The sequence below is a fragment of the Rhinoraja longicauda genome, chromosome 24, assembly GCF_053455715.1.
Source record: "Rhinoraja longicauda isolate Sanriku21f chromosome 24, sRhiLon1.1, whole genome shotgun sequence".
Classification (NCBI taxonomy): Eukaryota; Metazoa; Chordata; class Chondrichthyes; order Rajiformes; family Arhynchobatidae; genus Rhinoraja; species Rhinoraja longicauda.
This window is the reverse complement of record NC_135976.1, coordinates 19,842,093-19,866,996: the sequence shown is the minus strand read 5'-3', so window position 1 is coordinate 19,866,996 and position 24,904 is coordinate 19,842,093. Positions and strand designations below refer to the sequence as shown.

At 55.2% G+C, this 24,904-nt stretch overlaps 1 protein-coding gene across 1 annotated transcript; it reads right to left on the bottom strand.

Moving 5' to 3' along the window:
• Window positions 1-490: 490 nt before the first annotated feature.
• Window positions 491-20,631, bottom strand: LOC144605558 (nectin-4-like). The gene is made up of 9 exons (XM_078420971.1): window positions 20,462-20,631; window positions 13,549-13,772; window positions 11,378-11,677; window positions 10,224-10,341; window positions 9,783-9,934; window positions 5,244-5,391; window positions 3,994-4,102; window positions 2,436-2,747; window positions 491-1,944 (listed from the first exon to the last, which is right to left on the bottom strand). Exons 1-9 carry the CDS (start codon window positions 20,629-20,631, stop codon window positions 1,747-1,749), a joined length of 1,731 nt encoding a protein of 576 aa, XP_078277097.1. The 3' UTR covers window positions 491-1,746.
• Between the last annotated feature and the right edge of the window lie 4,273 nt (window positions 20,632-24,904).

Here is a 24,904-nt window from a genome sequence, read left to right as displayed (position 1 = left end):
TGAGAGTGGAGGTGCTGGAGGGAGAGAATGAAGGGCAGAGATAGAGGCAGGAGAGGGGGAGGGAGAGAGGCACGCTTGGGAGAGAAAGTGACTGGGGGGGGGGGGGGGGGGGACAGTGAGTGACAGGGGGAGGGGAAAGAAAAGTAAAGGGGGAGATGGGGGGGGAAGGGTTGGTCGCTAGGGGCAGAGAAGGGGCGGTGTTGCCTGGGTCCGAGGGGGAGGGGGTTGCCGGGATTAGACAGGGAGGTGTGGGGGGTCTGCAGGGGCAGAGGGAGGGGGGTCGTGGGTCCAGGTGGGTGCTCAGATCCTGCCCTTGCCCAGTGTTGCTACTTGTACTGTATCAGGGAGGGGTGATGCCCGAATGGGGATGGGAGTCTGGTGGAGGCTGTCAGACCACGTCCTTTACAAGTTCAAAGATGGGTTCCCCAAACACCCGCTCTCTCCGACTGCAATCAATTCAGAGTCGTTGCCTGTTCGATACAATAGCCTGGTGCTTTACTGAGAATGTCTGTACAAATATACAAGTGTACAAAGCACGCGTCAACCATAGGCAACCCGAGCAAATGAGAACACAACCCAGTCCCACACACACCGTGACAAAGAGTAGGTTACATGGGACAGCAGGCCCTTCAGTCCTTCTATCTGGCTTGTTACACACTACGGCAGGCCCTTCAGTCTGTCTATCCAGCCTGTAACACAGGAGACCCTTCAGCCTTCTGTCTGGCCTGGCTTCACTTGCCATCAGGTTCAAGTACACCCCTCCCTCTCCGCATTAGTCCGTGCCTTGGGATCGAGGATGACACGTCCACTCCAGGTCACACTGGGTCCTGGGTTGTGATGTCAGCGTGGGACCCACAGACTCATCAACGCATGGGGCAGGTGTTTGACGGGACGGGTGAGCGGGGGGTTTTGAGATGCTTTGCTCCTTCGACCATTCACACAGGATCTCCCGACCCACGCCCCTAATTCCAATCCCATCCCGAATGCTCCCGCCCCCGAGAGCGGTCTGGACCAGGGATTGCCAGGAGCCAGCGGGACGTTGTGTTTCTTCAAGGGGAACAAATCCTTGAGTTTATTCCCTCTGTCCACCTGGTGGTGGAGCTGGGGAGACGGCTGGTGTTTGGGGAGCCTGGCGTTGACCTTGTGAACGACATGGTCTGACCAGTGGACGGGACCGGGTGTGAGTGCTGGGGTTATCAGCCTGGGACAGCACAGTGCCATCCGTGCAGTGGACTTCTGTAGTTTGATGGTGTTTCTCCATTGCCTCGCGCTGCCCACTGTCGGTGGTGCAGGATCCAGCAATGTACAGGAGTCACTAATGCCCACTGTCGGTGGTTCAGGGAAAATAGCAAATCATGGTTGCCATATCCCAATGGGGTTCCTGTAATCCCGTGTGTGCGGGACACATGAGATTTGGTGTGCCAGTGTACTGTACAGTCCCGCGAGGTCCATGTACTCTGGCATGTCCGCGCTCTGTACAGACCCGCAGGTCCCTGCAGTCCAACATCCCATACAGACAGTTCCGTCGGACTCGGCGTGTGCATGTTCTGTACAGTGCCGCGAGCTCCATGCACTCTGGCGTGTGCGTGTTCTGTACAGTGCCGCGGGTCCATGCACTCTGGCGTGTGCGTGTTCTGTACAGTGCCGCGGGTCCCTGCACTCCCATGTCCTTGTCCCATACAGACAGTGCCAGGGGATCGTGAGGAGGCCGTGCGGGTGCAGGTGGGGGTTCGGACGCCACCCCCCTCACACACAGTGCTCTCTGCGGGCAATGTATACGGTGCTGCTGCCCGGCTTGGCGCGCAGCGTGCCGTTGTGGGGATAGAAGTGTCCCATGGCAGCGTGGATTGACTTCTGGCGGTCAGCCACCTCTTCCTCATCCTCCGTCTGAGAGCCCTGCTCCGACGGGGAGGGCGTCAGGGGCCGGGGCGAGAGCGAGCTCACCTGTAATGGAGAGAGAAAGGGGAGAGAAAGGTGGGGAGAAGGGATGGGGGGGGGGAGGAGGGAAGGAGAAAAAAAAAGGGACTTAGATACAAATTTCCAGGAAATACCATTAATATAATGCAGAATTCCACACAGTGGGGCAATGTGTGGAGCATCGGCCTTCCATCCCCTGCAAACCAGCTTCCATCCCGACCTCTGCCGCTGTCCGTGTGGAGTTTGCTTCTTGTCTCTGTGTGTCGGTTTCCCCCGGTTTCCCCCCCCCCCCCCATGCCCCCAAGGTGGATGAATTGGCTGCTGTGAATTGCATGGGCGAGTTGGAGAAAATGCGGGGAGTGGTGGGCGATTCAGAAAGAATAAAATGGGGCGAAGCCCAAGTGCAAATGGTCAGCATGGACGAGGTGGGCTGAAGGTCTGTTTTTGTGCTGTATCTCCCAACCAATCTTTGACGGGATGGTGCGGAGAGAGCTTCACTGTGGTCACCACTCACTCACCTGCTCCAGGGCTGCCGTGAGCTCGCGGCTGCTGATTTCCGGCACATCCCCCGGTGAGCCCGACCGCTCGCTGTGGTTCAACACCCATTCCCTCAGGCTGTGCCGCTGGTTGCTGGGCAGGCTGTTCCTGTAGGCGCCGAACGGGTAGGCAGGCGAGTACCTGGGCTCGCTGGTCGTGGAGCGCAGGCTGTAGCGATGGGTGCCCAGGGGCAGGGGCTGGACCTGGCCCCCTACTGACACTGCCAGCAGGTCCCTGGAGCTGCTCCTCTGCGGTGGCACCATCTCCTCCATCATGGGCTCCAGTTCCAGCTGCTGCCACCCAGAAACAGACAGGCGTTTAACCCCAGGCCTTGGCTTTGATCAGCCTCCCCCTCAGCTACCGAGGTCGCGGGACCACATTGGGGGGGGGGGGGATCTGGGGTCCCCTCCCCAATCACCACTAACTGAGCTCATTTATCATATTTCTGTCCTGACCCAGGAGTGGTCTCCACCTCAATAAGTACAAGGCTCCAGTTGTAACCCTCACAGGTCGACTGTCCGCCATTACCAGCAGTTCTCCACCGGCAGGGTGTAGTACTCAGCCACTAACCCCCCCCCCCCCAGGATACATGGGCCCCAATCTAAGGTGGGGGGAGCAGAATGGAAGAGGGTGTAAGGTGAGCGAGGACATTGGTTTAGGGAGAGGAAGGCACTGATCCAGTCACCACTGACCCCACATACAGGGACAGAGAGAGACGGGACGGTGTTGGTGTGGAGAGGGACCTAGGAGTCCCTGGACACCACTCACTGGACTCTCCCCTGCAGGGAGAGCAGCAGTCAGGAGGGACGGTCCGTGGGCCTTCACTGCGAGAGGGGTTGAGTGTAGGAGGAGACTTCTCACTAAAATTATATAAAACGCACCTGGAATATTGTTTACAGGTCTGGGCTCCCCACCTGAGGGAGGATCAGGTGCCGGAGGGAGTGCAGCAAAGGGTCACCGGATCGATTCCCGGGATGGGGGGTTTGTCCCAGGAGGAGAGAGGAAGCAGACTGGGACCGTCCTCTCTGGAGCTTAGAATGAGAGGAGATCTCACTGAAACTTCCAAACTCCTTCCAGGGCTCAACAGGCTGGGAGTGGGGAGGGGTTTCCCCAGACTGGGGTGTCTGGAACCAGGGGGTCCCCGTCTCAGAGTGAGGGGTCGGCCATTCAAGGCAGAGACGGGGAGAAACGTCTCCCCTGTCCTGACTGGGGGGCTCTTGGGAATTCTCTTCCCCAGAGTCACTGTGGAGATTCCATACAGATGTTGAGGGATCAAGGGATATGGGGTTAGTGCGGGAAAGTGGGGCTGTGGTAACAGTTTGTGGTGTTCTCACCAAATGGGTAGCAGAAATGAGGGGCTAAAGGAACTCTCCCTTTTCTGTTTCAACACGTGTGCTGGCTTCTTGGGAAAGGCAAGCTGATCCCGGCAGCCCCTTTCCTCCACCATGCCTCTCCCACACCTCCCTCACCCATCCCACACCGCCCCCACCCTCTCAACCTGTCCCCCACCCTGGTATTGAGACCCATACCACCACTCACGTCGATGTCCCGACTGCCACCTGCCTCCTGCAGGCGGACGTCAACAGAGGCAGACATGGAGTTACAGCGGCGGATGGAGGGCTGCCGGGACATGGTGGAGATCTCCTCCCTGCAGAGACGGCAGAGTCAGTGGAAGAGCCAGTGCCTCACACATCATCAACATCACCCCACTCCCCCCACCGCCCCCCCCCCCCCCCCATCCTTCCCTCTGTCTAACCCCCATCCAGCCTTCCCTCTGTACCACCCCACTCTTCCACCACCATCCCCTCCCCTCCCCTCCATCTCCGCCCCCCCCCCCCCCCACATCTCATCTACGTCCACCATTCGTCCTTCCCCCTCCCTCCGTCCCACCCCCTCTCTCCTCCCAAAGCAAGCAGGACCAGCACAGTAGATGGTGGGGCCCCGGGTAGCATTGGAGAATGATGGTTTCATGAAAGTGGCAACGCAGGTAGACGGGATGCTCAGTTAACATTTGGCATGTCCGCCTTCATCAGTCATTGGGTACATGGGTTGGAACAACATGCTTCAGCTGTACAAGACATGGCAAGGCTACATTTGGACTGTTGGACCACAGTTCTGGTCGCCCAGCTACAGGAAGGATGTCATTAAACTAGAAAGGGTGCACAGTAGATTCACCAGGATATTACCAGGAATGGAGGATTAGAGTAATAAGGAAAGTCAAGACAGTCCTGTGGGTCAACTTTTTTCCACATAGAAGGTGGTACATAGAATGAGCTATGAATGAGCTGCCAGAGGACCTAGTTCAGGCAGGTAAGAGTACAATGTTTATAAGATATTTGGACAGGTTCATGAATAAGAAAGATTGATGGAGCAACTGCAGGCAGATGAGATTAGCTCAGGTAGACATCTCATTGGCATGGACTGTTTCTATGCTGTATGACTCCAAGGTTTTTCCTTGCTCCTTTCACCCCACCCCAAACTGTTCACCCATCATCATCTGCTGTGTGGGAAGGAACTGCAGATGCTGGTTTCTTTCTATCCAGAGATGCTGCCTGCCCCGCTGAGTTACTCCAGCATTTTGTGTTTATCATGTCCTATGTCCCATGTTCTGTGCCTCCCATGATCACTCGTGTTCTCATATGTTCCCACGTGTCTGCCATGTCCCACGTGTTCCCACGTCTCTTTGTGTGTCCCATGTTTTTCGACGTATCTGCCACATCCCGTATCCTCTTGTGTTCCCTACGTTCCCAAGACATTCCCCGTGTTCATGGGTCCTATCGCCTGCTTACAGTTTGAAGACCATTTGCTCAGTCTTCTTGCGGTGCGAGCGGTTCACAGCGATCATGGCGCCGATGAAGATGAGCACAAGGACCAGGCCCACCACTCCGATGGCCACGAAGGCAAGGGTCAGTAGGCTCATCTCTGCCACGTTAGGATCTGTGGAGGGGGAACAGACAGGGTCAGCACAGGCATTCACCCACCTCACATCCTGCACTATTCCGTCACACACTCCCAGGCACGGGTCAGACACAGGGTGAAGCTCTCTCTGCACTGCCCCACCACACACTCCCATGACAAGGGTCAGACACAGAGTGAAGCTCCCTCTACACTGCCCCATCACACACACCCAGGAAAAGGGACATCATAACACAGCTGGAGCATCCGTAACAAAGAGGACGTTGCTGGGCGGGGGCTTCAATGTCGGGAGCCACGACCGCCCCGACGTGCAGCAACAGCGGCAGCGTGTTCGCCCGCCCCGGATCGCGGGGCTTGGGTCGGCCCGCTGCGGACCGTCCGGCGCGGCCTGCAACCACAACAACCTGACCGCGGGAGAAGACAGCAGGGGAAGGGAAAAGACATTGTGGCCTTCCATCACAGTGAGGAGAGGACTGGAGGAGACTCACTGTGATGGATGTTTCTTTTTTTGTGTGTTTTTGGGGCTGTGTAATTTGCCTATTTTAATGCTTCATTGTGTAATCTGCCTATTTTAATGCTTTTATTGTTGGACTGTGGGTGACTGAATTTCGTTTTTTTGGATGACAAATAAAGCTATCTTGAATCTTGAATCTTGAATTTAGCAGCTGGCCACACCTACCAATGGCTGCACAAACAGGGAAGCGCTGGGGAGCATCCTATTAGATAGGGGGTGCAGGGATCCCCTGTGTGCGCCTCCAACACACACATACCATGGCTGGCACTGACCGGGGGAGGGGGGCTCAGGGTTGATAGTGGGACTTGGTTGGCCCTGCTGTGCAGGAGTGGACGAGACGAGTTGCAATGATCGGGAAACACATCCAGCTGGGGCACAGCGAAGGGAGAGAGTGGGGGATTGGGTCGTTATCTACAATTGAAGAAGTCAATATTCATACTGTTGGATTGTAAGCTACCCAAGTGGAATGAGGTGCTGTTCCTCCAGTTTGCACGTGGCCTCATTCTGGCAATGGAAGAGGTCCAGGATGGAAAGGTTGGTACGGGAATGGGAAGGGGAGTTACAAAGGTTAACAACCGGGAGGTCCCGCAATCTAGGCGGACCAAGCGCTAGTGTTCAGCGCTCGTCTGGTCAACTATCCCGCTCCCGTTCCACCCTGTCTCCATCCACCTGTATCCCTCCTTAAGCCTTCACATTTCAGAAGATGGGACTCGACCCGAAAGGTCCCCCAGTCCTTCTCTCCAGAGATGCTTGCTGCCTGCCCCACTGAGTTACTCCAGCATTTTGTGTCTACCTTCACATTTCACTTCTCATTAACTCACAGACTTGTCTCCTTATCATCTCTGGCCTTGTCCACCCATCTGCCAATCAAACTTCTCCTCAGCTGCATCCACATTGCCAGGCTTGTTCCTGCTCCTGCCCCTTTTCAAGTTTATTCCCCCCTACTACAAACGTCATCTATCCGTTTCTTCCAGAGATTCTGCCTGACCTGCTGTGATACTCCAGCACTTAGCGTGTGGTTTTTTTTGGGGTGATAAGGGAAAGGTGGTCCGAAAACCGGAATTTAAGGAGCAGATTAAACAACAGGACGTCCGAGGCTGTAATCCTGAGATTACAACCAGTGCCACGATCTGAATGTAGTCATCGAGCCACAGCAGATTCTTCACCCCCTCATCCATATCAACCAAGGTGCCGACCTGCCCTAGTCCCATTTGACCCACTTGCCTCCAAACCTTTCCTGTCCATGAAGCTGACCAAAAGTCTTTTATTCATTGTTATTGTACCCGCCTCGACTATTTCCCTGGCAGCCCACTCCCCTCCAACGTGTGGAAAAAGATTTATAAAATCCATTCCAGGTCCCCTTTAAATCTTTCTTCTCACTTTAAATGCCCTCTGATTTTGGACTCTCCTACCCTGGAGAAAAGTCTGCGATCATTCACCTTTTCTACACACCTTAAGATGCTATAAATCTTTACATGGTTACCCCCTCAGCCTCCTCTGCTCCAGGGAAATGAGTTCCAACCTATCCAGCCTTGCCTAAAAACTCACACTCTCCAGTCCCAATAACATCATCGTGAATCATTTTTGCACGCTTTCGAACTAAACCACATCCGTCCTGCAGCTGTGCAGCCAGAACAGCTCACAATACTTCAAGTCTGGTTACACCAACGTCTAGTTCAGCTGTAACATGACCTCTCAATTGTTGTACTCAATGCCCTGACTGATGAAGGCAAGCATGCCATACACCTATTCTACCAGTCTGGCAGTGTCACAACTTTCAGGGAAGTATGTACTTATTAAAGGACACAAAATATTGGAGTAACGATGCTGAGTTACTCCAGGAATTTGTGTCCTTTTGTGTAAACCAGCATCTGCAGTCCCTCGTTTATACAAATGTACTTGTACTCCAGGGTCACTTTGTTCTCCAACACTCTCCAGAGCCCTGCCATTCACTTCATATCCTGCCCTGGTTTAACTTCACAGAATGCATCACTTCACAAATGTAAGAGTTGAATTCCATCTGCCATTCCTTGCCAACTGTCCCAGTCGATCCTGTTGTAACCTTAGATAACACCAACAATTCTGGTGTCATCTCCAAACTTACTAATCACATAATCTAAATTTTCATCCAAATCATCAGTGCAGATGACAAATAATAAGAGATCCTGCACCGACCCCTGGTCACAAGCCTCCAATCAGTATCTCGGGACAGGAAGACGGGGCAGATATATAAGTAGCAAAGAGCTGGTGCAGGAGGGAGGGCTTCCGATACTTGAATCATTGAGACTGGTTCTCGGGATGATGGATGCTGTATAACCAGGATGGGTTGCACCTGAACAGGTCCAATATTTTTGCTGGGAGGTTGAAAATAACTTGGTGGGTTTGGGGTTGAGATGCAGAACAAGATGTACAGCAGATAGTCAAATGTACAGTGCAAGTCCAGCAGGCAGAGGAGATGGGGGCTGGACAGAACAGAGAGGTCTAACTGCAAAAGACTGATGAACTGAGAGCTTAGTTTTAGTTTAGAGATACAGTGCGGAAACAGGCCCTTCGGACCACCAAGTCCACACCCTTCTTCAGATTGTAGGGGTGAGCGGGAGAAAGCTAGAAGAGCGGAGAGGCAGGACAGCGCATGGCAGGTCATAGGTGAACATGAGGGAGTGGGGTTTGATAGGCAGGTGGTTGACCAAACGCCAGAGATTAAAAAAGGTGCAAGACAAAAGGATTGAAGAGTTGTGAATTATGAAGCCAGAGGAAAGAATGAAGGTGCATGGCGAGGGTGAGAAGAGAAATAGATCCATCTAGGTAGTCACAGGACAGGGGCAAGAGGGGTGGGGGAGGAGAAAGGGAGGAGGTGTTGCTAGAGGGTACCTAAAATTGGAGAATTCAATCTTCATACCGTTAGTCATTATGGGAATGGGAATTGCAGTTAATGTAGTGAGCAACTGGGAGATCCAGTAGGCCTTGGCAGACCGAGCTCAACTCTTCAATCCTTTTGTCTAATAACCCCCTTGCCTGTTCCCCGATTACCTGTCAGACATTGTCCTGCTCCCCATGTCTTCGGGTTTTTTTTCCCCCCTCCCTCCCTCATAATCAGTCTGAAAGGTCCTGACTCAAAACGGCACCAATCCATGTTCTTCAGGGATGCTGCCAGACACACAGAGTTATTCCAGCACTTTCTTTTTTTCCCCCCAACAAGTGGTAGCCTTTTTTAGAGGGAGAAAGTGAGAGTTCAGAGCCATGTTCCCATGAGGGTGAGGGGGGAGGATGGCAAGATCAGGGAACGCTGGACACAGGGAACAAGTGACAGGTAGCGATGATTGGCAACAGAAGCACTCCGAAGTGATGAGAGAGTCTGGCAGAGTGCTGACAAAAACAATTAGAGGGTGAAAAGGGACCAGGAAATATCACCAAATTAGGGAGAATCCCAAGGCATTCTACAAACATTTTAGGATTGTAGGGGTGAGCCAGAGCATTCCAAGGGGATACCAGGGAACGTCAGGGATCAAGGGGCAATTGATGCAGAGAGCCTGGGCATGTGCAAGGTCTTCAATGAATACTTCTCAGGGGGCATAGCTTTGTGAGATGAGATTTAGAGGGAATCTGAGGGGTAATTTCCCCCCAGAGGGTGGACGCACTGGCTGAAGGGATGACGGAAGTAGAGACTGCCAACATTTCAGAAGTATCTTGATGAATACTTAAATCACCAAGGCAGATGTTACAGACCAAGTTCTGGTAACTGGGATTAGTGTAGATGGGGACTGGATGGTTGGCCAGGACATGATGGGCCGAAGGGCCTACACCTGTGAGGTGTGAGGATATGACTGTGATGCTGAGGAGGTTGGGATCGATCCAGCAGGTAATGTGAGCAGGGAAGCTCACGACAAATGTCACCAACCTGAAATGGTTATTTTCATCTTTGCACTCCGGCTGCCAATTTCATTGGAAACTTCACAGACATAGGTTCCAGAATCTTCCATGGTGAGGCGTTTGGTGAATAACAGCCTGCTGCCGTCCTGGGTGAGGTTGCTGGGGAGGGGATCTCCCATTCTGCCCACCAATTACAGGCGAATGTGAAACACAAACCAGTGCGACCATTCCCCACTCTCCAATCAGAACGGACCCCACCCTTACCATTCAATCCCACTGCCCATAGATTCCCCCTCCCACTCACCCACCCACTCCCCACAAACCCCATCCCCTCCCTTCAAACCCATCCACTCCATAGCCCACAGATCCCATCCCTTCCACTTCCAAGACCCACCCTTCCATTCACTCACACTGCCCACACTTGATTCTTTCAACCTGATTAGACCCCAGAAGTTACATCATTCCATACCTCGTCCACACAAAGCCCGTAGCTGGTGGATTCCCATTTTCCTCACATTGTAACGCCGCTCCTTCCATATCCGCCTGCCAATTCTCAGAGGATCTTTTTATCATCACCTCAGGAACGTCTAAAAGGTGAAGGAAGGATGGAGAATTTGCAAAACACGATCTACATTGTCCCGTCACACACTCCCAGACACAGAGTGAAGCTCCCTCTGCACCGTCCCGTCACACACTCCCAGGACACGGGTGGCCAAGATGGTCCAGGGTCCAGCCAGTGGGCAGTCAAGGGTTCTGAATAAGTCGACAGCTTGCCCCTCTCCCAGGCTTATGTCAGTGCCTGCGAGTCCCTCGAGAAGGAACACATTATGTCTACGAGGCTTTCTGTGAATGCTAGTTGACATGCAGGGGTCAAGTATGTGGAGAATAAGAACAATGGAGTAATTTGATGATTGAGTTTGCAAACTGCTAATTGGCTGTATTGATCCTTCCAGTACTTTCTAACTGTGTTTATGTAAACTTATTAAATGCTTGGAATGCGCTGATTTACATCAGCAAAATCAGCAATATTGATTATATAGTACTGATAACCTTTGTGGAGCCGTGACTGCATTTCAGCCCATACTCTCCATGTTCGGTCACCCAGTATTGGAGGGGAAAGGGGCGGTCGCTGGTGCGGGTTTTTCCCTGTCGGTTTGCTCCTGGGCCTGGCCAAGATGGCCATTCAAGCCAACAGGTAGCGGGCGGTCGAGGGTTCTGGCCGAGTTGACCGCCTTCCCCTCTTCCAGGCCTCAGTCCATACCTGTGTGTCCCTGGAGAGAGAACACGTGGCACCCACAGGGTCTCTGGAGGCCTTCCGTGAACGCTGGTCACTGCAAAGGGTCAAGTACATCATCAACAAGGAAGAAAACATTGTAATTTGATGATTGATTGGCATTTGCAAACTGTTGGGCAGTTTTGATCTTTCTAGTAATCTGTAACTGTGATTATTTAATAGAATCTCCTTGAAAAGAGAAAAAAGGCATGGGTCAGACACGGAGTGAAGCTCCCTGTACACTGTCCCGTCACACACTCCTTGGGCACGTGTCAGATACAGAGTGGATCTCCCCCTATACTGCTCCCTCCACACGAGTGCCACTCGCTCCGGCTGCGTAGGGTACTTACGATAGACGTTGAGTTTGTAGGGGACGTGTAGGGGCTGGGCCAGACTGGAGTGGTTGACGGTGCACACGGCGTCTTTCCCCTTCATGTCCCGCTCGGGATGGACGTAGAGGCTGGAGGTGACTGTCACTGTGCCGTTGGCATTGGCCGTGTTCGTCATCTCCTGCTCCCCCTCCACGGCCGTGTCCCACCACACCTGGGGCAACGGCGTGCTCCCCATCACCATGCACGTGGCCACCAGCGCATGGCGGTCTCCCTCCAGTAGGGCTCGTGGGCTCGGCACCAGCCATACCTGAGGGGGCACTGGGGAGAGGGGGGGGGGGGGAGAGAGAGAGGGGTATGGGTATAATATATATGGATCCCTCACAGATCTCCTGCAGTACTCCCTCACCACTGCCATCCTTGCCCTCAGCCCACCCCCCCCACCCTGACACTCCTTCCCCACCCTATTCTCTCCTTCTCTCCCTCCACCCTCTCCCCCCGCAGGGCGCTCCTTCACCGCCCCTCCACCACTCCCAGCCATGCACCTTCACTGCCCCCTATCTCCTGCACTCCCTCACCCCTCCTCCCCCTGGCATTCCCTACCCTGCACAGTGAGCCAGGTGATCCTACAGGCGCTCCCTCGCCCCCCTCGGCGCTTCCTCAGGCACTCCCTCACCACCCTCCCTGAGCCAGATATCCCCCCCCCCGCTCAGCGCTCCCTCACCACAACCCCCCCCTGGCGCTCCCTCCTCCCTCACCGCACTCCCCCCACCCCCCTCACCCCCCACCCCCCTCACCCCCCACCCCCCTCACCACACCCCCCCCCTCACCACACCCCCCCCCTCACCACACCCCCCCCACCACCACCCCCCCCTCACCACACACCCCCCCCCCTCACCACACCCCCCCCTCACCACCCCCCCTCACCACATCCCCCCCCTTCACCAACCCCCCCTCACCACACACCCCCCCCTCACCACCCCCCCTCACCACATCCCCCCCCTCACCACCCCCCCCCTCACCACACCCCCCCCCTCACCACACCCCCCTCACCACCCCCCCTCACCACCCCCCCCTCACCACCCCCCCCTCACCACACCCCCCCCGGGCACTCCCTCAATTCCCCCCCCCCGGGTGTTCCCTCACCCCCCCCCCCCGGCGCTCCCCCCCCACCCCGGCGCTCCCCCACCCCCCGGCGCTCCCCCACCCCCCGGCGCTCCCCCACCCCCCGGCGCTCCCCCCCCCACCCCGGCGCTCCCCCCCCCACCCCGGCGCTCCCCCCCCACCCCGGCGCTCCCCCCCCACCCCGGCGCTCCCCCCCCACCCCGGCGCTCCCCCCCCCCCCCGGCGCTCCCCCACCCCCCGGCGCTCCCCCACCCCCCGGCGCTCCCCCATCACCCCCCCCCCTCACCACACCACCCCCCCCCCCCCCCTCACCACACCCCCCCCCCCGGGTGTTCCCTCACCTCACCCCCCCCCGGCGCTCCCCCACCCCCCGGCGCTCCCCCATCACCCCCCCCCTCACCACACCCACCCCCCCCCCCCTCACCACACCCCCCCCCCCCCTCACCACACCCCCCCCCCCGGGTGTTCCCTCACCTCACCCCCCCCCGGCGCTCCCCCACCCCCCGGCGCTCCCCCATCACCCCCCCCCCTCACCACACCACCCCCCCCCCCTCACCACACCCCCCCCCCCCCCCTCACCACACCCCCCCCCCCCCCCTCACCACACCCCCCCCCCCCCCTCACCACACCACCCCCCCCCCCCTCACCACACCCCCCCCCCCCCCTCACCACACCACCCCCCCCCTCACCACACCACCCCCCCCCTCACCACACCACCCCCCCCCCCTCACCACACCCCCCCCCCCCCTCACCCCCCCCCCCCCCCCCCCTCACCACACCACCCCCCCCCCCCCTCACCACACCACCCCCCCCCCTCACCACACCACCCCCCCCCCCTCACCACACCACCCCCCCCCCTCACCACACCCCCCCCCCCGGGTGTTCCCTCACCTCACCCCCCCCCGGCGCTCCCCCCCCCCCCCCCGGCCCTCACCCCCCCCGGCGCTCCCCCTCACCCCCCCCCCCGGCGCTCCCCCCCCCCCCCCCGGCGCTCCCCCCTCACCCCCCCCCGGCGCTCCCCCCCCCCCCCCCGGCGCTCCCCCCGGCGCTCCCCCATCACCACCTACCCAGCACGGTGAGCCCGGTGTCGCCCCTCGAAGCTGCCGGCCGGGAAGGTGAACACCTTACAGCGGAAGCGCCCGGCGTCCGCCAGCACCAGCTGGTGGATGAGCAGCGAGGCGTCTCCGTCCAGCGCGCCCCCGCCGTGCTCGTCCCCGCGCTGGAAGCGGGCGCGCGCGCCGTAGAAGGGGTGCGTGCGCGTGCCGTGTGCGTCACTTCGCACCGCCACCATCTGCGGGCCCAGGTCCGTCAGCTTGTCCCACGTCACCTGCGTCACCTGCGCCGCCCCCCGTGTACCGGCATCGCAGCCCGCGCTGTGCCCCCTAGCGGCGCCTCCGTGCCCACGTCCAGCTGCAGCTCCGGCCCGCACACACCTGGGGGGAGGGGGGGAGAGAAAGGGGAAGGAGAGGGGGGAACGGGGAAGGAGAGGGGGAACGGGGAAGGAGAGGGGGGAACGGGGAGGGGAGAGGGGGGTAACGGGGAAGGAGAGGGGGAACGGGAAGGAGAGGGGGGAACGGGAGGGAGAGGGGGGTAACGGGGAAGGAGAGGGGGGAACGGGGAAGGAGAGGGGGGGTAACGGGGAAGGAGAGGGGGGAACGGGGAGGGAGAGGGGGGTAACGGGGAAGGAGAGGGGGGAACGGGGAAGGAGAGGGGGGAACGGGGAAGGAGAGGGGGGAACGGGGAGGGAGAGGGGGGTAACGGGAAGGAGAGGGGGGAACGGGGAAGGAGAGGGGGGTAACGGGGAAGGAGAGGGGGGAACGGGGAGGGAGAGGGGGGAACGGGAAGGAGAGGGGGGAACGGGGAAGGAGAGGGGGGAACGGGGGAAGGAGAGGGGGGAACGGGGAGGGAGAGGGGGGTAACGGGGAAGGAGAGGGGGGAACGGTGAAGGAGAGGGGGGAACGGGGAAGGAGAGGGGGGTAACGGGGAAGGAGAGGGGGGAACGGGGAAGGAGAGGGGGGTAACGGGGAGGGAGAGGGGGGAACGGGGAAGGAGAGGGAGGAGTAATGGGGTGGAAGAGGAGGACGTAATAGGGAGGGGGATACAGAGGTTGGTGTGGGGATGTTTTGGGGGAGGTGGGAAATGGAGGTGGAAATAGGTGGAGAGAGAGGCAGTAGGGGGTAGAGGGAGGGGACGAGAGAGAGGTGTCAGTGACTGATGTGTTCTGCCTGATTTTATGCAAATAAAATTATTTTCAAAATCTTTGAGACTATTTGGATGGTTACATAGAAACATAGAAAATAGGTACAGGAGGAGGCCATTCGGCCCTTCAAGCCAGCACCGCCATTCATTGTGATCATGGCTGATCATCCCCAATCAATAACCCGTGCCTGCCTTCCCCCATATCCCTTGATTCCACTAGCCCCGAGAGCTCTATCTAACTCTCTCTTAAATCCATCCAGTGATTTGGCTTCCACTGCCCTCTGTGGCAGAGAATTCCACACATTCTCAAATTAAAGCGTGGGCATCCCTATCTAAGATGTCCGCGAGCCCGGCTCTCAGAGGCCTCTGAAACTCCCATGGACTGTGCACACATACATATTGAAGCCACGACTCTACTTCCTTAGAAGGCTTAGTAGGTTTGACATGTCCCCTACAACTCTCACGAACTTCCTCAAATGCACCACAGAAAACATTTTTATCAGGATGCATCACAGCTTGGTTTGGGAACAGCTCCATAATTGCAGCCCAGGCCATCACACAAACCGACCTCCCCTCTATCGATTCCATTTATACCTCACACTGTCTCAGCAAGGCCAGCAGCATAATCAAGGTTGAGTCGCACCCTGGCCACTGCTCCCCTCTCCCATCAGGCAAAAGGGAGAGCAATGTGAAAACACACACCTCCAGATTCAGGGACAGTTTCTTCCCAGCTGTTATCAAGCAAATTAATCATCTTGCCACAACCAGAGAGCAGTGCTGAACTTCTACCTACCTCTTTGATATCCCCCGGACTGTCCTTGACTTTGCTGGTTTTACCTTGCACTAAACGTTATTCCCTTATCATGTATCTTGCCACTGTAAATGGGTTGATTGTAATCATGTATCGTCTTTTTGCTGACTGGTTAGCACGCAACAAAAAGCTTTTCATTGTACCTCAGTACACGTGACAATAAACTAAACTGAACAGTCTTTCACCAGAACGTAGTCAGAGTCTAGGACATTCACCGACACCAATCAGAGCGATGTGGGCAGTCAGACAGTGGAGGCTCGTGCAGAATGTCACTGCGGCTCTTGTCCAAAGTCGCTCTCTGCCCCGTCACGTAGGGCGGTGAGGGAGCGGAGTCTGAGGGGATTTTGACCAGGCTGACCCCTGCTCAGCAGGAAATGCTCATTGGAACCAGGTCCGGGGGGCACTCCTCACAAGGCACAGTGTCGTTACACTGGAAAGGTGCAAAGGAGGTTAATGAGGTTGTTTTGGGAATGGAGTGTTTGAGTTACAAGGGGAGGCTGGGACTCTTTCCCCAGGAGCGTAGGTTTACAAACTCATGAGGGGCATAAAGGTGGGGGGCTGTCATTTTCACAGGGTAGGCAGGTCCAAAACTAGAAGGCACAGGTTTAGATTTTTAGATTTTTTTAGATTTTGTTTTAGATTTAGAGATACAGCGCAGAAACAGGCCCTTCGGCCCACCGGGTCCATGCTGCCCAGCGATCCCCGCACACTAACACTATCCTACACCAACTAGGGACAATTTTTTTACAACTTTTGCCCAGCCAATTAACCTACATACCTGTACGTCTTTGGAGTGTGGGAGGAAACCGAAGATCTCGGAGAAAACCCACGCAGGTCACGGGGAGAACGTATAAACTCCATACAGATGGCGCCCGTAGTCAGGATCGAACCTGAGTCTCCGGCGCTGCATTCGCTGTAAGGCAGCAACTCTACCGCTGCGCCACCGTGCTTAAGGTGAGAGGGGAAAGAGTGAAAGGGACTTGGAGGTCAGGGTTTTCACAGAGAGGGTGGTGGAGGGTCCTTGGTTATCTGTTGCCAGCCCTGATTTATTTTGGTCTTTTCCTACCTCCAGTTCGCCCACCACCCTCCTCCTCTACTTTAAGTCTGAAGAAGGGTACCGGCCCAAAATATCACACATTCCTTTTCTCCAGAGATGCTGCCTGAACTGCTAAGTTACTCCAAAGCTGTGTCTGTGGGTGGTGGAATGGGCTACTGGAGGACGTGGCAGAGCTGGGGACAATTGCAACATTTTAAAGACATTTGGACAGATACATGGATAGGAAAGGTTTGGAAGGATTTGGACCAAACATGGGCAGGTGGGACTGGTTCAATTGGGAGAATGATCAGCATGGGTGAGAGGGGATGAAGGGCTTGTTCCGTGCTACAACATACACTGTCCACCTGCCCGTGTTCACGGTTGCACTTTGTAGGGGTGGGGATGAGTAGTGAGCCCCTCTCTGCAGGAGGGTTGTGGGCACAGAGCTGTGGGCAAGAGGCTGTGGGGTACCCCGGGTGAATGGGGAGTGGCCAGCCCCATCCAACAAACGAGGAGCAGGCTTGGGCAGGCGTGCAAACAGGAAACTAGAATACAACTGGTGGGAGTGTCCACGTGAGTCACACTTGTCAGTGGGAGAGCAGGAAACAAGGAGCCAGGCTCGCACATACCTCACACCCTCATTGCACACCAGAGCCAAGACAAACAACGCCGTTCAGTGACTGGAGGAACAGGTTCAACCAGTGTCGACACCGCTGCAATTAGCTGCAATGCAGGGAGTGACAGGACAGCGGAGAAGGAATTTCACTCTGTGTCTAACATTGGAAGTGTGAGATTGGACAGTGTAGAGGGAGCTTCACTCTGTGTCTAACACTGGAAGTGTGAGATTGGACAGTGTAGAGGGAGCTTCACTCTGTGTCTAACACTGGAAGTGTGAGATTGGACAGTGTAGAGGGAGCTTCACTCTGTGTCTAACACTGGAAGTGTGAGATTGGACAGTGTAGAGGGAGCTTCACTCTGTGTCTAACACTGGAAGTGTGAGATTGGACAGTGTAGAGGGAGCTTCGCTCTGTGTCTAACCCGTGCCCGGTGTGTTTAGTTTAGTTAAGACATAGTGTGGAAACAGGCCCTTTGGCCCACCAGGTCCCCACTGACTAATGATCACCCATACACCATTTCTATCCTACGCACTAGGGACTATTTACAGAAGCCAATTAACCTACAAACCTGTACGTCTTAGAAATGTGGGAGGAAATCGGAGCACCCGGAGAAAACCCACTCGGTCGGTCACAGGGAGAATGTACAAACGCTGTACAGCCAGCACCCACAGTCAGGATCGAACCCAGGTCTCTGGCATTGCAAGGCAGCAACCCTAGCATTGTGAGACAGTATAGAGGGAGCTACATTCTATGTCGAGCCTGTGCTCTGGGAGTGTGTAATGGGATAGTGTAGAGTTGACCAGCACATATACAGGCCCTTCAGCCCACCGCAGTCATGTTGAAATGTTTGCCCTTCTACACCAATACCATTTGCTTACATATCTTTCCATGCCTTTCCTATTTAACTGTCTGACTAAATGCCTCTTAAATGTAATGTCAGCATCCAATTCCACCCCCTTCTCTACAACGTTCCAGGTATCAACCAGTCTGTGTAAACAAACCTACCCCTCAGATCCCCTCTAAACCCGCTATCTCCAACCTTAAATGCGTGCCCTTTAATTTGTCTTGCTAATGTATTAATGGACCCCCCCCTCGACCACTTCCTCTCACAGTACCTCCAGCACAATCACACCCTTCCTTGGCCAGACGACCATTCTAAGCCAACTGCCTGCCCTTCCTACGTCCGTGCGTCCATGGAGAGGGAGCACGCAGAGCTTTGGAGGCTTCCCAGAACAGTGTGCACCAACGGGCTTTGATGGCGTGCTGGACACAACTGACAATGTTGTCATTTGCTGTTTGCAAACTAGACAAATAGTTGTTTTGACTAATGTAACACTATGTTGATAGTGACTCTGGAATAAAAACTCTTTGTTCAGGACAAAACAAATAAACACCTCCTTCCTATAGTGTGGTGACCAGAACTGCACATCATATTCCATGCACAGCGTGACCAGTGTTTTGTGAAGTTACAACATAGCCTCCCAACTGTTATATTCTATGCCCTGACCTATGAAGCCGAACATGCCCTACACTTTCTTCACCACTCCATCCACGCATGCTGCCATTTTCAGGGAACTATGGACATGAACCCCAGGTTTCTTTGTTCACCCCATATTCCAGTGCTCTGTCATTCACTGTGTATGCCCTCCCAATGTATAGAAGAGTCGCTGCTCGCGATACTCGCTGTTCCCCCTCTGTGATAATTTGTACCAGCATCTGCAGTTATTTTCTTATACTACTGGTTGCTCCACTGCGATTTCTCTTCGAGGTATGTCCACTTTGAAGAAGTTCTCCTCCTCTCTTCGACGAGAGTTTAGCAACATGCTCTCTCGCTCCTCCCCCTCTGTGATCGAGATGCTGCCTGACCTGCTGAGTTACTCCAGCATTTTGTGAATAAATCTGCAGTTATTTTCTTATATATATAGAAGAGTCAACGTATGACTTCCCAAAGTGCATCAACCTCACTCATGTCCAGATGAAATTCCATCTGCTAAAGCTCCACCAAACCTTCCAGATCTACATCCTGCTGTGGTCTTAGACAACATCCCTCGTTGCCCAGATTTCCAGTCAACTGCAAATTTGCTAATTACACCTGACATACACGCCCAAGTCACTAATGTACATCACAACAGCAAAGGTCATAGAGTCATAGAGTGATACAGTGTGGAAACAGGCCCTTCGGCCCAAATTGCCCACACTGGCCAACATGTCCCAGCTACACTAGTCCCACCTGCCTGCGCTTGGTCCATATCCCTAAAAAAAAAAAAAACCTGTCCTATCCATGTACCTGTCTAACTGTTTCTTAAACATTGGGATAGTGCCAGCCTCAACTACCTCCTCTGGACCCGCACTGATTCCTGTGGTACACCACTGTTCACAGTCTTCCAGTCAGAAAACCCTTCTTCAACACTAACCTCTGCCTCCTATCACCAAGCCTACCATGGATCCAATTAACCAGCTCAGCTTGGATCCCATGTGCCTTAAACCTCAGGAGCAGTCCTGCAGGGCAATGTGTCTCTCTGTAACCTGGCAATGTAGCGTAGCGATAGAGCTACTGCCTTACAGCACCAGAGACTCGGGTCGAACCTGACTATGGGTGATATCTGCGCAGAGTTTGTGCATTCTCCCCGTGACTTGCGTGGGCTTTCTCCGAGATCTTCGGTTTCCTTCCACACTCCAAAGACATACAGGTTTGTAGGTTAATTGGCTTGGTGTAAATGTAAAATTGCCCCAAGTGTGTGTGGGGTAGTGTTAATACACAGGGATTGCTGGTTGGTGCGGACTCGGTGGGCTGAAGGGCCTGTTTTCGTGCTGTATCTCTAAACTAAAACCTAAGACGTACTCCAAAGACGTACAGGTATGTAGGTTAATTGGCTGGGTAAATGTAAAAATTGTCCCTAGTGGGTGTAGGATAGTGTTAATGTACGGGGATCACTGGGCGGCACGGACTTGGTGGGCCGAAAAGGCCTGTTTCCGGCTGTATATATATGATATGATAAACCCGTGACTGTGGGATGGGACAGTGTGGAGGGAGCTTCACCCTGGGTCTGACCCGTGCCCTGGGAGTGCATGATGGGACAGTGTAGAGGGAGCTTCACCCTGGGTCTGACCCGTGCCCTGGGAGTGTGTGACAGGACAGTGTAGATGGAGCACACTCAGTGTCTGACCCGTGCCATTTTGTTTCCTTAAAAATGAGACTCTATTTCATAATGACAGCAACAAAGTACTGGAGGGATCAATACTGCCAATTAGCATTTGGAAAACATCGATCAATCAATCATCAAATTACAACATCCTCGTTCTTATTCACTACGCACTTTACTTTCCGCAGCAACTTGTATTGAGGGAAGCCATCTCGAGTCCACATGGCCACCGTGTTCTCCATCTCCAGGTGCTCGCAGGCACTGAGGTAGGCCTGGAAGAGGGGCAGGCAGTCGACTCGGACAGGATCCTCGACAGCCCGCTGCCCAGACCCGTGAATGTCCATCTTCGCCAGGCCCAGGAGCAGACAACGGGGGAAATTCTCCCACAGTAACCACCCCTCAGTACTAGGTTACGAAATATCACGAGCATCGGTCTGAAATGCCGCCATGACTCAAAGGTTTAGTTTAGCTTAGAGATACAGTGCGGAAACAGGCCCTTCGGCCCTCTGCGTTCGCACCGACCAGCGATCTCCACACATCAGCATTCCCCGACACACTGTATGTACAATTTTTTACATTTACACCAAGCCAATTACCCTACAGACCTGTACGTCTTTAGTATGGGAGGAAACCGAACTTCTCGGAGAAAACCCACGCAGTCACATGGAGAACGTACTCCATACAGACAAGCACCCGTAATCAGGGATCGAACCCGGCAATCTGGCACGGTCAGGCAGTAGTTCTACTGCCACGCCAGTGTCACCAGGTTATCAATACTTTATGAATCAAAATCTTACTGCTGTTGCTGCTGTAAATCAGCTTACATCATCACTGTATGAAAGTACTGGAAAGATCAATACTGCCAATAAGCAGTTGCAAACAACAATCAATCATCAAAGTACAACTTTGTCGTCCCTATTCTCTATGCACTCAACCCCCGCGGCAAATATCGTTCAAGGAAGAGACCCCGTGGAGATCGCGTGTTCCCTCTCCAGGGACACGTGGGCACCGAAGCAGGCCCGGACGAGGGGCAGACAGTCAACTCGGGCAGAACCCCTGACGACCCTTCAATGACCATCTTGGCCAGGCCCACGAGCGAACAGACCGGAAATCTCCTCTCTCTCTCCCCTCCCCCTCATGCCACCCAAACGACCGACCCTCACCCCCCCCCCCCCCCTCCATATTGGGTGATGAGATATCAGCAGTGTGGGTCTGAAAGGCAGCCAAAATGAGGAGCAGCCTCTTCAGACTAACTCGTACTCTGGGAGTGTGTGATGGAACAATGTAGAAGAAGCTTCACCCTGCGCCTGACCCGTGCCCTGGGAGTGTGTGATGGAACAGTGTAAAAGCTTCACCCTGCGCCTGACCTGTGCCCTGGGAGTGTGTGATGGAACAGTGTAGAAGCTGCACCCTGCGCCTGACCTGTGCCCTGGGAGTGTGTGATGGAACAGTGTAAAAGCTTCACCCTGTGCCTGACCTGTGCCCTGGGAGTGTGAGACAGAACAGTGTAGAGGGATTGTGTTTCTGCAGGCTGTGCTGTTTTGCCTGCTGCTGTATTTTCCCACACGCACTGCAGAGATGTTTACGGTCTGTGTTGAGATCTGTGCTTGGATTATCTGAACTGTCTGTGTGTTCTGAAAATGGATTTGAGGTGAGTTTGTGGGACTGGTAATTGGGGAATGACTTTGTGGTGGGTTCATTTGCAGCCCACCTCATCCTGACTAACACAAAGGAACAAAGACTTGAAGGAAACCTGTGTGTCACTAAATCGCTGACACACCCCATTCCACATCCACCGCAGGCACAGTGATGTCAGCTCTCAGTGTGGGAGCCTCTCACTGTCTATCTGTCCGTCTGTCTGCCTGCCCCTCTCTCTCTCTCTCCACTCCGCACTCTCTCTCTGTCTGCTCCCCCCCTCTCTCTCTCTCTCTCTCTCTCTCTCTCTCTTTGTTCCTCTGTCTGTCTGCACCTCTCTCTCTCCCTCTCTCTCCCCCACACCCCCTCCCTCCCTCTCTCTGTCTGTCTGTCTGTCTGCATGCATCTTTCTATCTCCCTCTCCCTGTTGTTTTTTCACACTCCCATGCCCTCTCTCCCGCCTCTGGTCCTAAACCTATAGATTTATTGAGCTGCAGGAACCTTCTGTAGCAACCTTCAACAACACATGTCCACTAATGTTACTCTGATACCATTTATTCACCCTCCCTTTCATCAACACCTCAAGGCCTGTCCTTCACCCACACATTGGGGTCTTTACAGCGATCAAGTAACCCATGATCGCGATGTGCTTGAGACATGGGAGGGAGCTGGAGCACCCCAGAGATGCCCACACGGTCACAGGGAGAACATGCAAACTCCACACAGGCAGCACCCGAGGTAGGGATTGAACCCTGGTCTCTGGCACTACGAGGCATCAGCACTACCCATTACACCACTGTGCCAGCCTTCCTCTCGGTTGTTTACTCCACGCTGAAGCTCTAGCATGAGCAGGAGGGGTGTCCAAAACTCACAAACTCCCCGGCCAAACCTTTTCCCTGGGAGTGTGTGATGGGGCAGTGTAGCTTCACCCTGTGTCTGACCCGTGCCCTGGGAGTGTGTGATGGGGCAGTGTAGAGGGAGCTTCACCCTGTGTCTGACCCGTGCCCTGGGAGTGTGTGATGGGGCAGTGTAGAGGCCCCTCTCACCTGCTGCCCATTCGCTGCCTGACCTTGTCCTAGGCTTCGTATTCCCAGACCCCAACCCCCAGTCTCAATACCCCACTGGGAGAGGGGGGGGGGAACACATCCTCTCAGCATCTCCCCGATTGAGGACCCCTCATGATCTTGGGATTTGACCAGATGGCCTCTCCTTCTCAACTCCAGCGAGCCCCGCTCACCCCAGCCAACCTCGACTCAACAGACCACCCCTTCACCCTGGGATCGACCCGCTCAGCCTTCCCTGCTGCCCCCAATGCGTGCCCCCCCCCCCCCACCCCTCCCCTGCAAGAGGGAGAGCAGCAGTGTGTACCGTGCCCCAGGTGAGGTCTCACCCACACCCTGTCCCCTGTACTGACACTGACCAACTCCCTCTGTAATAAAAACCATCGCTGGCCCCATGCTAACCTCTGTTCTGAGGTTTGGGGACCACACATCCCCCCCCCTCCCCCCCACACCCAGCGCTCTGGCCCCTCTCCCCGTTTACACAACGGCCCACATCTCCCCCCGCAATCCCACCTCTCCCACATTGAACCCAAACAACACACGCACGCACGCTGACCCACTGAGTTGAACCAATACTTTGCTCCACATTCCAACATTTTGTCCCTTGTGCCTCCTCACTGATCCTCTTGTCCATCCATCCCTCTCTCTCCCCCTCCCTCCCTCTTCTCCCTGCAATCCAGCTTGAGAAACAGAGTGGATGAAGCGGTCTAACTAGAACGTCGAGAAATCTCTACAAAGCATTTCAAAAATATCTCCAAGGTCACGGTGAAACCCAAAGCTGTTTGCAAATGAAAAAAAATCACTTGGTGAACAACAGCCGGTACCCCATGCTTCACACGATGGGGAGGGGAGGGTTGGCGAGGAATGCCGTGCAAGGGGAAGAGGTGGTAGGGAAGTGGCAGCGGGCAAGCCCCCGGAAAAGGGGATGAGCGGTGAGGGAACACAGGACAGGGGGAGGGGAGCACCTCAATGGGAGAGGGGCGGTAATGGAGCACCGCTGCGGGGGAGGGTCAGTGAGGGGACACTGGGCAGGGCGAGGGACGGTGAGAGATCATGGGACAGGAAGAGGGGCAGCGAGGGAGCACGGGGTCGTGGGAGGGGCGGCGAGGGAGCGCGGGGGCCGGGGAGGGAACAGGGGGAGGGGCGGCGAGGGGAGCGCGGGGCCGGGGGAGGGGCAGGGGCTTGTGAGGGAGGGCTTGTGAGGGAGAGCGGGGCCAGGGAGGGGGAGGGGTGGTGAGGGAGCGCAGGGCTGGGGGAGGGGCGGCGAGGGAATAGAATCCCTTGGCTGAGCTGCGATTCGCTGACACTGTGGGAAACTCGGAGGTTTGGATGCAGGCAAGTGCCGGGCTCGCTGCCAATCCCGACATGTCCCCGTCCCGCTCTGCTCCTGCACACTCCACCCTCCCACCTGTGTGGCCACTTAAGGATCTGCCCTAGGTCTCTGTTCTACAACATTCCCCATGGCCGTGTCTTTTGCTATTGGGCCCTGGTTTGATGTCCTAAAATGTAACACCTCTCAGTAGTCTGATTTAAATTCCATTGGCCATTCCTCAGTTCATCTGGATTCTGTGGTGACTTGTGACAACTTTCTTCATTGTCCATAATACCACCCATTTGGTGTAATCTGCAAGCTTCTTAACCATATTAACAACATTGACGTCCAAAATGTTATTGCATACAACTGATCACAGCTCTCCACAGCAATCCCTGGTACCCACCATTGGTCACCGAGTCCAGTCTCAATAATAACCCCACATCACCACCCTCTGGCCGATTCTGTATCCAACTGTTTAGCACCGCCCTGGATCCCAGGTGCTCTCACCTCCCAGACCAGCCAACCATTCCAGTTTACAAGAAAGATCCCAGGAATGAGTAGGTTAACTCAGGTACTGGGCCTGTACTCACTGGAGTTTAGAAGAAT